Source organism: Chiloscyllium plagiosum, chromosome 11, assembly GCF_004010195.1.
Source record: "Chiloscyllium plagiosum isolate BGI_BamShark_2017 chromosome 11, ASM401019v2, whole genome shotgun sequence".
Taxonomy (NCBI): Eukaryota; Metazoa; Chordata; class Chondrichthyes; order Orectolobiformes; family Hemiscylliidae; genus Chiloscyllium; species Chiloscyllium plagiosum.
In genome coordinates, this window is record NC_057720.1 from 23275857 (window position 1) to 23292060 (window position 16204).

At 40.3% G+C, this 16204-nt stretch overlaps 1 protein-coding gene across 3 annotated transcripts in view; it reads left to right on the forward strand.

Annotated features, from left to right (window-relative positions):
• Positions 1 to 16204, forward strand: part of snx7 (sorting nexin 7) — a 96210-nt gene that overhangs the window by 68010 nt on the left and 11996 nt on the right. For all 3 annotated transcript variants that reach the window (XM_043698871.1, XM_043698872.1, XM_043698873.1), the window contains one exon: positions 6206 to 6358. In XM_043698871.1, coding sequence (XP_043554806.1) covers positions 6206 to 6358 — 153 coding nt within the window. The remainder of the gene's footprint in view (positions 1 to 6205; positions 6359 to 16204) is intronic.

The window sequence follows — 16204 nt, forward strand, 5'->3', positions numbered from 1 at the left end:
GTGGATTCGACTGTCACTTCAGGACTTGAGTGAGAAAATCAAGTCTGACGCTGCAGTGCAATAGTGAGAAGATGTGCTGCATTGAGGGAGATACCATTATTTGGATGCAGTATCAAATCGCAGTCCCTTTAGTCCCCTCAGTAGATGTAAATGATCCCATGACATTATTTTGGAGAAGCAAAGTTATCCATGCTGTGATGATGAACACTTACACTTAAGTCATAGAGATGTACAGCATGGAAACAGACCCTTCGGTCCAACATGTCCATGCCGGCCAGATATCTCAACCAAATCTAGTCCCACCTGCCAGCACCCCGGCCCGTATACCTCCAAACCCTTCCTATTCATATACCCATCCAAATGCCCCTCAAATGTTGCAATTGTACCAGCCTCCACCACATCCCCTGGCAGCTCATTTCATAAATGTACCTTCCTCTGTATGAAATAGTTGCCCCTTAGGTCTGTTTTATATTTTCCCTCCCCGACCCCAGGGAAAAGACTTTGTCTATTTAACCTATCCATGCCCCTCATAATTTTGTAAACCTCTATAAGGTCACCCCTCAGCCTCTGATGCTCCAGAGAAAACAGCCCCAGCCTGTTCAGCCTCTCCCTGTAAGGTCACCCCTCAGCCTCCAGGGAAAACAGCCTGTTCAGCCTCTTCCTATAGCTCAAATCCTCCAACCCTGGCAACATTCTTATAAATCTTTCCTGAACCATTTCAAGTTTCACATCATCTTTCTGATAGGAAGGAGACCAGAATTGCATGCAACATTCCATCAGTGGCCTAACCAATGTCCTGTACAGCTGCAACATGACCTCCCAACTCCTGTACTCAATACTCTGACCAATAAAGGAAAGCATACCAAACGCCTCCGTCACTATCCTATCTACCTGCAACTCCACTTTCAAGGAGCTATGAACCTGCACTCCAAGGTCTCTTTGTTCAGCAACACTCCCTAGGATCTTACCATTGAGTGTATAAGTCCTGCTAAGATTTGCGTTCCCAAAATGCGGCACCTCGTATTTATCTGAATTAAAGTCCACCTGCCACTTCTCAGCCCATTGGCACATCTGGCCCAGATCCTGTTGTAATCTGAGGTAACCCTCTTCGCTGTCCGTTACACATCCAATTTTGGTGTCATTTGCAAACTTATTAACTGTACCTCTTATGCTCGCATCCAAATCATTTATGTAAATGACAAAAAGTAGACCCAGCACTGATCCTTGTGGCACTCCACTGATCACAGGCCTCCAGTCTGAAAAACAACCCTCCACCACCACCCTCTGTCTTCTACCTTTGAGCCAGTTCTGTATCCAAATGGCTAGTTCTCCCTGTATTCCCTGAGATCTAACCTTGCTAATCAGTCTCCCATGGGGAACCTTGTCGAGGCTTGTCTTTACCACCCTTCTTAGACAGTGGCACCATGTTTGCCAACCTCCAGTCTTCCGGCACTTCACCTGTGACTATCGATGATACAAATATCTCAGCAAGAGGCCCAGCAATCACTTCTCTAGCTTCCCACAGAGTTCTTGGGTACACCTGATCAGGTCCTGGGGATTTATCCACTTTTAACCGTTTCAAGACATCCAGCACTTCCTCCTCTGTAATCTGGACATTTTGCAAGATGTCACCATCTATTTCCCTACAGTCTATATCTTCCATATTCTTTTCCACAGTAAATACTGATGCAAAATATTCATTTAGTATCTCCCCCATTTTCTGTGGCTCCACACAAAGGCCGCCTTTGCTGATCTTTGAGAGGCCTATTCTCTCCCAAGTTACCCTTTTGTCCTTAATATATTTGTAAAAACTCTTTGGCAAATAGAATTAAGGAGAATCCAAAGCCATCTCATGTCCCCTTTTTGCCCTCCTGATTTCCTTCTTAAGTATGCTCCTCCTTCCTTTATATTCTTCTGAGGATTCTCTCGATCTATCCTTTCTATACCTGACATATGCTTCCTTCTTTTTCTTAACCAAACCCTCAATTTCTTTCGTCATCCAGCATTCCCTATACCTACCAGCCTTCCCTTTCACCCTGACAGGGAAAAACTTTCTCTGGATAGATTATCTTGTCATTATCGCACTGCTGTTTGTGAGAGTTTGCTTGACAATAGTGACCGTACTTCAAAAGTAATTCATTCAGCAAGGTGCTTAGGGCATCCTGTGGTTATAAAAGTTTCTGTTTAAATGTTTAAATAATTTGATACATTTAAGGTGGATTGATGTTGGGTAATTTGATTATTAGTTTTGCCAGAACCCTATCGTAGTGCCAATCAAGAATAGTTTTTTGCCACTCTAGCCAAAATGCCAAATATTTACCAGAATTTGCCAGGTACAGGAATTTATTCTGATACTGTTGCAGCATAATTAATGCAAACCTGTGTGCAGTAAAATTGTTCTTGAACTCTTTTGGTAGGAGGGTGCATTTTTAATGACCACATTCTCCTTTAATAAAGAATAACGAGTCTCCTGTCACACGTAATGCAAGTTGTAAAAATGGATGTTTCTCTGCCATTTGCTTCTATTAGATGCTTGGAGGCAAAGAAAGGCTGATTTTTCCCTCTTCTTTGGAAAGACATTTGGTTTGTTTTAGGATGAAGTAACTGAACTTAGTAGTTAAATATGCAGACTATGTCACTTGTTGATGTTCCAGCATATTATTACACTAGCTTTTCACTGTGTATCTGGACATATTTAACTCCGTATATGGTGTATTTTTAATTTTTAAAATTGCAAATATATTACATGATTAGTTCTGCAGTGTCATCTTATCCACATAAATGGGCTTTTATTTTTTTAAGAAGCGCAGGGTCCATATTTATGAGATTACTTCCATTGAATGGTATGCAATGAACTTGTGGCCTACCTTGAGGAGGCAGTTTCCTATTTTTTTACTTGTTGGGACAAGTACCATGGGAAAGTCAGCTTTTACTCCTATTTCTGATTGTCCTTGATGTTAATGAGTCATCTTGTTGAATTGTTTCTGTCGGTGTTGGTAGACCCAAGTGCTAGAAGAATGGTGGCTGGAGGATTTTGATGCAGTAGCAGTAAAAGAATGATGCAGTTTTGAATTGGAATCATGAGGGTTTTTTAAAATTCACTTATGGGATGTGATGTCGATGGCTGACCAGCATTTAGTGCCCATTGCTAATTGTTCTTGAGAAGTTGGTGGTGCACTGCCTTTTTGGAAATGTTGCAGTCCATATGCTGTAGGATGGCCCCAATGTCCTTGGAGAGAATTTTAGGATTTTGACCCAGCGAAAATGAAGGAATAATGATATATTTCCAAGTCAGTATGGTGAGTGTTTTGAGGATGAGCTTACATGGGGTGATGTTCCTGTGCATGTGCTGCCCTTGTCCTTCTGAATGGTTTAGTTTGTCGGTATGAAAAATGCTGTCAAAATGGTGGATATTATCAAAATATAAAAATGGGAATTTATATAGAGCTTTCACAGCATCATGTCACAAAGCACTTTGCAGCCAATTATTTACATTTCAAATATAGTCTTTCATGAGGAAATACACAGTCAGTGAGATTCCTGAGTTGTGTACCACACCTGACTCCATAAAAGTAATTTGCAAGCTTTTTTAAAAATTTTTGTGCCATCAGAAGCTGGATCATTAGCAATTTTTTTAGTATCAGGCACCAATAAATGTATGCTGTGCATGCACCATCCGTTAATACTTCCAAAATGGCATCATATTCTTAATGTTATACTGGGAACCTACTTGCTGTACATTAGGCACTACCTGTTTCTAGCATGTAACTGGTGTTCCAGATTCAAAACCCATATCAAATGGCAGTGGGCAGAACTGAATGTGGGTAGTAAATGTTGTCATGCATTACCACATCATTAGTATTCAGCAGTGAAGAATAAAATCATCTCTTTGCTAATTTTGTAAGAAACTTCTCACCATTACGTTATTTGTTCAAAAGGGAATAATTAAAAACAAAAGAATGTGCTTATACTCAGGACCACATTACAGGTGTTAAAGGTGAGTAAGATGAATTTTGTGGATGACAAGTTTATCCTCATTGCCTTTGCTGACTGATCAATACTTGAAAATTCATATTTCAAGTATTTTCAGTTAATTCTTATTCAATTTTATTCCAGTTTAAAATGCTTGCTGATAATGTCAGTCTCTTTAATTTAAAAAGCCAATTTCCATTTCCATTCCATTTTGTCTTTGCTCACATAGAGCTAGTTGACTGAAATGTATAATGAGTATAGTTGATTTATTTGACATTTGAAATTAGGAAGTTATGATCATAGATGGGAAGATACCAGCGCCTGCAAAACACACAAGGCTAAATGTGCTGTACTAAATACTCTGTGCTACATACTTTTGACATCCCTTTTTTTTTGTCCATTGTAGCAAAATCACATATGTGATAGTCTTTATCTATAAATGCTTTGTGCATAACAGGTCTTGCTCATGCATTTTACATGGAAGAGATTTGTAAAGCTCTAAAACCAGGTGCAATGAAACAACCCCTAGTTTAGCTCTTTTCCTTAGGAAACTGACGAACATATGGAGCATATATTCGTACTGCAGTATTAGAGCCAACCGTGAAATGGATGTTAGTTACTGCCACTCCTGCTGTCTCAAGTAGATAGTGCTAAGGTCCCACAGTTTTATATGGGTTTGATACTTCAGATGTCATCTGATCAAAAAGGCATGCCCTTCATACTGACAGTAGAATAGCATAATTTCAGTATTGTGGACCATTTCCAAGTCATGCTAGAATGGATTGTGAAGCTAAATAGTCTAACAGTTTTTTTTTATTTGGTGACTGAAATTGAAGGTCAAAATAAGGAAGACCTCTGGAAAATGGATTTGATATTTTTCTCCTTTTCATTCAATTTCAATGCAACTTTTCCAATTGAAGTACAAATCTGGTGTAAGATTTCTGAGGATTTTCTCCTGGACCTGCCTGGCAAAAGTTTGTCCTGCCAAGATCTGACCACTGAAATTAGTTCTGTGTAACATAGAGTAAGAAAGGCCAGCTTCTATGTTTTAATTACTCATGGGTTTAGTCGGCTGTTTTTTTTTCCCCCAGGAAGAGACAAGTTAATAATTGAAGAACCACATTCCCATCTTCTATATGAACCAATCTATTATTAGTCTGGTAATACGTATCGCTGGGAGAAACATGAAGTCTTGATGCAACTTTAACACTTCACTTAACTGCACAAGTAAAATATCAACAGTGAGATCAGATTTAGAAATGGATGCAAATTGATTTGACTTGATTTTGCCAAGAATCTTGGCAAAAATGACTGAAGAAAATTCAAGTTAAATTTTGGAAGATATTTAATTCCTGCTGTTGAGTAAAAGGTTTATACTTTAAAATTGGAGCTAGTTTAATTTTGAAAGTTCTGAATAAAACATTCAAAAATATGTATTGCCATTGGGCAAATTAATTTTGTTTATGCATTAAGTACGAAATTGTATCCAACATTATGCCAAAATGCATCTTGCCTTGAGGCTACGTTATTACTTAAAACTGTTTTGTTTATTGCAAAGCTGTTTTCATTGTAGCCACTCTGTTAGGCTGCAATTATAAACACTGCAATTCAGGCAGCATCCGAGGACAGGCAAAATCGACGTTTCGGGCAAAAGCCCTTCGTCGATTTTGCCTGTCCTCGGATGCTGCCTGAATTGCTGTGCTCTTCCAGCACCATTGATCCAGAATCTGGTTTCCAGCATCTGCAGTCATTGTTTTTACCAACCTTGCAATTATAAACATGCCATTTCAAATTACTGCAGCCTTGTATGTGTGATGATCATGAAAGGGAAATGAATTAATGTATGCAAGATTTCATTAGTATGAATTACTTCTTTCATTAGGTGTCCTTACCAGATAATACCTTTGGTACTTTTTCAGCTATGTATTATAGATTCATGATACAGTGCCTTCCAGGCAGCTGATAATTTGTATATAACACTTAGATATATGCATTGGATTCTTGCCTCTGTCTGTTTTATTTTTCTAGCATTCCATTACATATTCAGTTGGGTTAATCTTCAACCTTTTTGAAAACATTGACGAATGGTGTTAGAAGTACTCCGTTCTGCTTAACATGTCTATTCATTATTATTTGCCTATTTCTGCCCTTTTGTGAAGTATTAATTAACATATTAGCTTAATGTTTCAGTTATACTTGTACATTAATGTGGTTAACGTTAACTTTATTTTAGCTTCAGGCCGATATTGGACATCTTGAGGATAAAGTTGAATGTGCCAATAGCGATTTGAAAGCGGACTGGGAAAGATGGTCTATCAACATGCGGAATGATTTGCAATCTGCTTTCCGAAATGCAGCTGAAAATAATATTCTTTATTTTGAAAGGGTAAGAAAATTCAAAAATTTGAATTGATGTTCCAGTTTGGTAATGAAGAAAAGCAAATTGAGGAGCAAAATGGCCTCAAGCATGTGGTTACCTACACTGGAGTGGTTGGGGAATAGCTAATCTTAGTACATGTTGTTTTCAGATAAAACCATTTGGACTGAATAGATTAGATTAGGTTAGATTAGATTCCCTACAGTGTAGAAACAGGCCCTTCAGCCCAACCAGTCCACACCGACCCTCTGAAGAGTAACCCACCCAGACCCAGTTCCCTCTGACTAATGCAGCTAACACTATTGGCAATTTAGCATAGCCAATTCACCTAACCTGCACATCTTTGGACTGTGGGAGGAAACCGGAGCACCCGGAGGAAACCCACACAGACACGGGGAGAATGTGCAAACTTCACAGACAGTCACCTGAGACTGGAATTGAACCCAGGTCCTTGGCGCTGTGAGGCAGCAGTGCTAACCACTGAGCCACCGTACCACCCGTACATTAAAATTATTCTTCATCCTTGCACTTATGTTCTGCCTTCCCAATTAATTTCCAACCTTTGCTTCCTCGAGAGCTAAATTTTGGATTTAGTAACATACATTTATGAAAATAGAGTTAAAAATCACACAACACCAGGTTATAGTCCAACAGGTTTAATTGGAAGCACACTAGCTTTCGGAGCGACGCTCCTTCATCAGGTGATTGTGGAGGGCTCGATCGTAACACAGAATATATAGCAAAAATTTGCAATGTGATGTAACTGAAATTGTACATTGAAGAATTGATTGTCTATTAAGCCTTTCATCTGTTAGAATACAGTGATAGTTTCACTTCTTTCATGTATAAATCACAAAACCCTTTTTTTTTAAAAGTTACATTCTCGGGTTAGCTGTTAACAATGGTCATTCTCGGGTTAGCTGTTAACAATGTTAACTTATGAAAATAAGTTAGGTGCAAAAGTAGGCCACTTAGTCTGCCAAGTGTGATCCACAATTTAATAAGATCAAAGCTAATCTTATTGTAACCTCAACTCCACATTTCAACCTGCTTCAATCTCCTTTCATCCCCTTGATTGCCAAGAATCTACCCCTTTCTGCCTTAAAAATATTCAAAATCCTCTGCTTTTGAGGAAGAGTTCCAAAGAATCAAAACTGCATATGTTTTGCCTCATTTCTGTATTAAATGGGTACATTATTGTTAAACTTGGCTCTTTAGCCCCGAGAGGAAACATCCTTTCCACATCCACCCTGCCAAGACCCCTAAGGGTCTTCAATGTTTCAATCAGCCCATTACTCTTCTAAACTCTGATAGATACAAGCTAAGCTTGTCCAGCAAATTTCCTAATAACACAACCCACCCATTCCAGACAATAATTGTGGAAACAATCTCTGAATTGCTTCCAAAGCGCACAATTCCTTCTAGTAAGGAAACCAATTCTTTAAGCAGTAGATTAGATTAGATTAGATTAGATTAGATTACTTACAGTGTGGAAACAGGCCCTTCGGCCCAACAAGTCCACACCGACCCGCCGAAGCGTAACCCACCCATACCCCTACATTTACCCCCTTTACCTAACACTACGGGCAATTTAGCATGGCCAATTCACCTGACTTGCACATCTTTGGACTGTGGGAGGAAACCGGAGCACCCGGAGGAAACCCACGCAGACACGGGGAGAACGTGCAAAATCTACAGTACTGTAGATGTGGTCTCATTAGTGCCCTGCAGAATTGAAGGATAACCTCCCTGCTTTCATATTCAATTCCCTTTACAATAAGAAATTGAATTCTATTAACTTGCATTGTTATTTGCTGTACCTGCATACTAGCAGTTTGCAATTCATATCTGAGGACACCTGGATCCTTTTATAATCCCAGGTCAGCAATTTCTCACCATTTAGATGGGCAATAAATGTTGGCCCAGCAAGTGTTACCCACAATCGAGTGCTGAATAACCAAAGATAATATGCTTCACTTTTATTCATTCTGCTAAAATGAACAATTTCACAATGTAGGAGAAAGTGAGGACTGCAGATGCTGGAAATCAGAGCTGAAAATGTGTTGCTGGAAAAGCGCAGCAGGTCAGGCAGCATCCAAGGAGCAGGAGAATCGACATTTTGGGCATGAGCCCTTCTTCAGGATTCTCCTGCTCCTTGGATGCTGCCTGACCTGCTGCGCTTTTCCAGCAACACATTTTCAATTTCACAATGTGCTCTACTTTTTGGGGTTTTTTTTCCTGGAATCCCGACAATGTGGAAGCAGGCCATTTGACCCATCAAGTCCACACTGACCCTCTGAAAAGCATCCACCCCCTATCCTATCCTGTTACCCTGCATTTCCCATAGCTACCCGCACAATTGCTTAAGTGCACAAAATTCTAGGGCTCGGATGATACTAAAACAGAAAAGCAAAATTCAACTACTCTCAAATAAAAACAGAATGTTTAGTTCAACACTGTTATCTTGTGGTTTTGCTTCACATTTCTCAGGTTTAACTTACAAATGAGATTTTAAGTTTGTTTGCACGATAAGTTTTTCCACACTACACATTTCCCAAACTTAAAGTAAAGTAATCAGTGGCAATGTTCTACTTGATAGCAAATGTAATTCCTTCACTCAAAAAAAGGGTCACAAAAAGCAGGAAACCATTTCCACTTAGCCTGCACATCCCTTTACACCAAGGGCAATTTAGCATAGCCTGTCCACCTAACCTACACACCTTTGAACAATGAAGAAACCAGAGCACCAGGAGGAAACCCACACAGGCACAAGTAGAATGTGCAAACTCCACGCAGTAGCCTGAGGGTGGACTTGAACCCTGTTCCTTGATGCTGTGAGGCAGCAGTGCTAACAACTGAGCCACTGTGCCATCGAATAGGAACAAGCAAGGAGTTTTGTCAGACCTTTGTCTACCTGCCTCCTTAATAGGATCCTCTTCACAGCTTTTATCCCATCTTTTTTGTTGTCAGCAACCTTAGCAACCATATCTTAGTCCTTTCATCCAAGTCATTTATGTAAATTGTAAGAAGTTGAGGTCCAGCACTGAACCCTGTGGTACGCCATGCATATCATTTTGCCTTTGAAAAAAGAACATTTATGCTGACACAGTACCCTGTTACTTTCCCACTCTTCTCTCCACACAAAGATGTTTATCCCTACGCCATGAGCCTTCACTTTCCAGTTACTTTCTGGAATTCTGAGTGCATCCACAGTACATGTTACTACTTCAAAGAACTCCAGTAAATTTATTAAATATGATTCCCTTGCACAAAAACGAGTATGGAGATTAGTCTAATCTTAGAGTAGGATAAAAGGTCGACACAACATAGTACAGGACCTTCGGCCCTCTATGCTGTACTGTTCTATAAAACAGATTGGCTCTGTCTGATTCCCTTCAATTTTTTTAATGTTTTCCCTTTGACAGATTTTAAGCTAACTGGCATGTGGTTTCCGGCTTTTTGCGACCCTTTTTTTTGAGTGAAGGAATTACATTTGCTATCAAGTAGAACATTGCCACTGATTACTTTACTTTAAGTTTGGGAAATGTGTAGTGTGGAAAAACTTATCGTGCAAACAAACTTAAAATCTCATTTGTAAGTTAAACCTGAGAAATGTGAAGCAAAACCACAAGATAACAGTGTTGAACTAAACATTCTGTTTTTATTTGAGAGTAGTTGAATTTTGCTTTTCTGTTTTAGTATCATCCGAACCCTAAAATTAGATTATGAATTTTGTGCACTTAAGCAATTGTGCGGGTAGAATTATTTTACAACAAAGCATAAAAGAGCATTATTGTAACAGCAACTCATTAAATGTAAAATCCAATATGTAATAATGCTTGGAATTGAGGGAGAAGAAAAAGAAAATGCTGCATTCATTTGATTCAATATGCAGCAGACTTTTAATACTCTAATCCATTTGGGATCTGTTTTGCAGTTAATTGCAAAGGAGATTATCTTCACTTTTTATGCACAGATAATTATGGAAGGTAGTTCTTCTGCCCTGTTTGTTTCTTCAGTAGCAATTGCTGATCCCTGTATAAGCTAAGTTGCAATCTTTTTGTTTTCATTTGTGGGAAGTCGGCGTCGCTGGCTGGCTAGCATTTATTGCCCTTCCCTAGCCGCCCTTGAAAAGGTGATGATGAGCTGCCTCCTTGAATCACTGCAGTCCATGTGCTGTACGTAATCCCACGATATTGCTAAGGACTATGATGATGTGGCCATAACTGAGATGAGTTTCACAGGGGCAGGAGTGGTTGCTAGATGTTCCAGAGTTTAGAACAGTTAAAAAGAACAGGGAGGGGGGGGAAAAGAGCATTGCTAATCAGAGAATGCATCACAGCTACAGAAATGAAGGTTGTCAAGGAAGGTTTGTCTATTGAGTCAGTATGGGTGGAAGTTAGGAATAGCAAGAGAGCAGCCACCTCATTTCGACAGACCCCTTAATAGCAGTAGGGAGATTGAAGAACTCATAGGCTGGCAGATTTTGGAAAAATGTAGATGTAGCAGGGTTGTTATTATGGGTGACTTCAACTTTCCCAATATTGACTGGAACTTCCTTAGTGCAGATGGTTTGGACGGAGTCCTTTTTGTCATGTGTTCAGAAGGGTTTCCTTACTCACTATGTAGACAGGCCGACGAGGGGAGAGGCCATTTTGGATTTGGTGCTGGGCAATGAGCCAGGACAGGTGTCAGATCTCACGGTGGGAGAACACTTTGGTGACAGTGACCACAACTGCCTCACATTTCGACAATAGGTGCAGAAGTAGGCCATTCTGCCCTTCGAGCCTGTATCACCATTCAATATGATAATAGCCATGGAGAGGGAAAGGAGCAGTTACCATGGGAAGATACTTCCTTTTTGCAAAAGGAAATTATGATGCTATCAGACAGGATTTGGGAAATACAGATTGGGAGCAATTGTTCCACAGAGAGGGCACAACAGACATATGGAGACTGTTTAAGAAACAGTTGTTGTGAGTGATGCATGAATTTGTTCCTCTAAGACAGGCAAGAAGGGGTAAGATTGAAGAGCCTTGGATGACGAGAACAGAGGAGCTTCTTGTAGTTTTTATAAATGACTTGGATGAGGAGGTTGAGGGGTGGGTTAGTAAGTTTGCCGATGACACAATGGTTGGAGGTGCCATTGATTAGTATTGAGGGCTATTGCAGGCTGCAACGTGATATGGACAGGATGCAGAGCTGGGCTAAGAAATGGCAGATGGAGTTCAACCTGGATAAATGCAAAGTGATGAATTTTGGAAGGTCGTACTTGAATGCTGAATATAGGATGAAAGACAGGATTCTTGGTAGTGTGGAGGAACAATGGGATCTTGGTGTTCAAGTACATAGATTCCTCAAAGTTGCTACCCAAGTGGATAGGATTTTTAAGAAAGCATATGGTGTTTTGGCTTTCATTAACAGGGGGATTGAGTTTAAGAGCTGCGAGGTTTTGCTGCAGCTGTACAAAACCCTAGTGAGACCAAAATTGAAATGTTGTGTCCAGTTCTGGTCACCTTATAGGAAAGATGCGGAGGCTTTGGAGAGGGTGCAAAGGAGGTTTACCAGGATGCTGCCTGGATTGGAGGGCTTGCCTTACGAAGAGTGGTTGACTAAGCTCAGACTTTTGTCTTTGCAGTGAAGGAGGAACAGAAGTGACCTGATTGAGGTAAACATGATAATGAGAGGCATGGATGGGGTCAGTAGCCAGAGACTCTTCCCTAGGGCAGGATTGACTTGCACGAGAGGTCATTGTTTTAAGGTGTTAAGAGGAAGGTATCAAGGAAATGTCAGAGGTAGGTTCTTTACACAGAGAGTTATGAATGCATGGAATGCGTTGCCAGCATTGGTGGTGGAAGCAGAGTCATTGGGGACATTTAAGCAACTGCTGGACATGCACATTGACAGCAGTGAATTGAGAGGTGCGTAGGTTAGGTTATTTATTTTGGATTATGATTGGCCCATGATGTTGTGCCGAGGATTAAAGGGCCTGTTGTGTGCTGTACTTTATGTTCAATGAAGGAACTCCAGGATTTTGACCCTGTAACATTAAAAAGGAATGGTGATATATTTCAACTGTTTTGGTGGGTCAGTGTTTTGGAGGGGAATTTGCAGGTGGTGGTGTTCCTATGTATCTGCTGCAGTTGACCTTCAAGGTAATGGTTATAGGTTTGGAAGGTGCTGTCTGAGGATCTTTGGTGAATTTCTGCAGTGCATCTTGTTAATAGAACTCACTGTTGCTACTGAGCCCCAGTGGTGAAGGGAGTGGATGCTCATTGATGTGCTGCCAGTCAAGCAGGCTGCTTTTTCCTGGACGTTGTCAAGCTGCTTGAGTGTTACTGGAGCTGTATTCATCCAGGAGTGTTCCATCATACTCCTAACGTTTGCCTAGTAGATGGTAGACTGGCTTTGTGGAATGAGGTGTTGAGTTGCTTTTTGCAGTATTCCTTGCATCCAGTCTGCTCTTCTTTCCACTATTTATATGGTGAGTCCAAATGAGTTCTTTGTCAATGGTAAACCCCAGGATGCTATTAGTGGCAAATTCAGTGTTGGTAATGCCATTGATTGTCAAGAATCATTGGTCAGATTGTCTTTTATTGGAGATGGTTCTTGCATGGTATTTATTATGTGGTGTGAATGTTATTTGCCATTTGTCAGTTTAAGTTTGGATATCATCCAGGTCTTGTTGCATTCGAACATGGACTGCTCCAGTACTTGAGTTGCAAATGGTGCTGAACATTGTGTGATCATCATCAAACTTCCCTACTTTTGAGCTTACGGTGGAAGGAAGATGTTTGGGCCTGGGACATTACCCTGAGGAACTCCTGCAGAGGTGTACTGAAGCTGAGATGACGGGCCTTCTACAACCACAACCACAGCCATCTTCCTGTGTGCCAGTTATGATTCCACCCAGTGGAGATTGGTTGGAATCTCTCTGATTCCAGTTTTGTAGTCCTGTGTACTACACTCAGTCGAATATAACCTTGATGCCAAGAGCTGTCACTCTCCCCTCACCTGGAATTCAACTTTTTTTTTTATCCGTGTTTGAATCAAGGCTGTAATGTGGTCAGGAACTGAGCAGCCCTGGCAGAAATTAAACTGGGCATCACTGAGCAGGTTGCTGCTAAGCAGGCACTGCTTGATCGCACTGATGACACCTTCCATCACTCTACTGGTGATTGAGAATAGACTGATGATGTAATTGGTCAGGTTGGATCTGTCCTGCTTTTTTGAGTATAGTGCCTCTTTGACATTGTCTGGTAGATGCCAATGTTGTAGTTGTACTGGAACAGTTTGGCTAGTTGTGTGGCAAGTTTGTGGAACTCAAGTCTTCAGCACTAACAATCAATTGATAATGCATTAGGATTCTTAATCAAATAAAATGTTGAACTCTTGTGAGTGACTATGGAACTACTTGCCAAACATTCCCCCTTGTGACCCAATTTTAATGTTTGAAAATTGGTGTGATTTCAAATTGAGAGCAGATGCTGAGGGATTTTTGAACAACAACCAATGGTTATGTCCACAGCCATTTTGAAGCCTGAAGTACTACGAATTGAGCTACGAATTTTACCTATTCACTTAATGTCGCTTCAGCACTAATCCCAGGACTGTTCCACTTGAGAGTTTCCACTCAGTCCCCCATTGCAGACTCAGTGCTCAATCGTGTTTTGACCAAAACCTGGGTGAAGTTCACCAATTCATTATGGTTCTTGCGGAAACACTGCAAATTGTTCACCTAGGTGAGGAGGAATGGACTGGGCCCCTTTCTTCTTCACATCCCCTACCTCAGCTGCTTGTAAAAACATTTATTTAAAGGATCCCTTCCCTTTTTGGATATTTTTCTCCCAGATGTAAATTGAACGTGTGCTTTCCAAGGAGCAATTTAACCAAGCTTTCTTAAATTAACATAACGAGTTCGTTACTTATTTAATGTGCAAAGAGTTAGTAACACATCACACATGCACATAGATTAGAAATAAAAGATGTATACAAAAAGTGAAGATTTAAGAAGAAACATATATTGGTCAGTTTCCAAATTGTTCACAAAGAGCAGGCGATTGAGCGGTTGAGACCATTGCAGTGGAGGTTATTGATAGCATTGATATAAATAGTTGAAACAGTTTTGAGAGATTCTTGATTTTATAGGTTGATCTTTGTGTCTTTGTCCTGATTCGCTTTGTTAACTGATTTGCAGAACTCTAGTCAGAGGGACTGTTTACCTGAAAGCATTGTTTAAATGTTCTTGTATCTAATTTCAGGAATCCATTTGTTTAGTGCTTGAAAGTTAGTGTATGCTGGGGCTTTCACTGCTTGTTATATTGAATTGTTATAATATTTAAATGCAGTGCAGAACTGGATGAGCAGTTCTGTCCACCTCTAACAGTTACTGTGATTGCTGCAAATGTGGCATCCTGCCTCCATCAGTATATCCCACTCCCTGTGCTCATGGTTTTAAATGGAATTTAAGTAACTTAGACTTAATATGACAGCTGTTCTCCTATTCAATTCGTCCTAAGTCTTGGGCGACTTCTCCAAATAGTGTTGGAATGCTAACAAGCATTCAAATCAAAAGAAATCATTAATACCATAATGTCTATATTTTCAGCAAGTATTATGTATAAATACAACATTGCCTCGATTTTTTTTTTTGTGTTTTCTTTTGGTTATATCTGAATGCAACTTTTTAAATGAAAATGGAATACTTGGATTTCTGTAGTGTCTTTCATGACCTGAGGATGTCCCAAAGTGCTTTATACCTAACCCTGTATTTATAAAGTGTAGTTACTTTGAAATGTAGGAACTATAACAGTCAGCTTGTACTCAGCAAGGTTTCAATGATGGCATGAAGAGAAGTGACCAGGTAATCTGATTTGTTCGCTGGGTGAGGGATAATGATTGGCCAGGATAGCTGTGTTACTCTTCAAAAGGCACAGGGTCTTTTAGTCCATCTGAGAAAAAAAATAGACGTTAATATAACACTAGATTGGTTGGCAATTCCATGCTCCTGTCCTTAAAGTGGGCCTTTAACCCACAGTGTTTGGATTTTATCATGATTGATATGTGACTATCTTTCCATAACTGTTCCAATTTTACTTTGTGGCTAAAGTGTTTGCTGTGCTATGCTGTATAGGAATTTATGAAAGAGCTGTAAAATTTGTCTGTTTCTTTGGTTAGTGTGCAGCCAGTTAGCTGTAGCAGGTTGAAGGGATATGCTCTGCTGTGCAGATTTTGCACGTCTGCTTTATGGAAGAAATTATGGGAAGTGTTGCCTTAGGTTTTCTCAATCTCATTTGAGGCTGAATAGACTGGGCTATTTTCCCTGGAGCACCAGAGGGTGACCTTAGAAGTTTATAAAATCATGTTTGAGTGAAATAGGAGTTGATGGGAAGGGTGAGGGCAGTAACAAATTAAAAATACAATACATGAATGCACGAAGCATTAAAAATAAGATCGATGAGCTTGAGGCTCTTTTGGAAATTGGCAGATACAATATTGTGGGGATAACTGAGACGTGGCTTCAAGTGGACAGGGCCTGGGAAATGAATATTCAAGGCTACACGTGCTATCGTAAGGACAGACTGATGGGCAGAGGGGCTGGGGTGGCCAAGTTGGTAAGGGATGATATTCACTCCCTTGCACAGGGGGACCTAGAATCAGGGGATGTAGAGTCAGTGTGGATAGAGCTGAGAAATACTAAGGGTAAAAAGACCCTCTGAGGAGTTATCTACAGGCCCCCAAACAGTAGTCTGGAAGTCGGATGTAAGTTAAATCAGGAGCTGAATTGGCCTGTCGCAAAGAACTCAAGAAAGAGACTTTGTGGAGTGCCTCAGAGATGGATTCTTAGAACAGCTG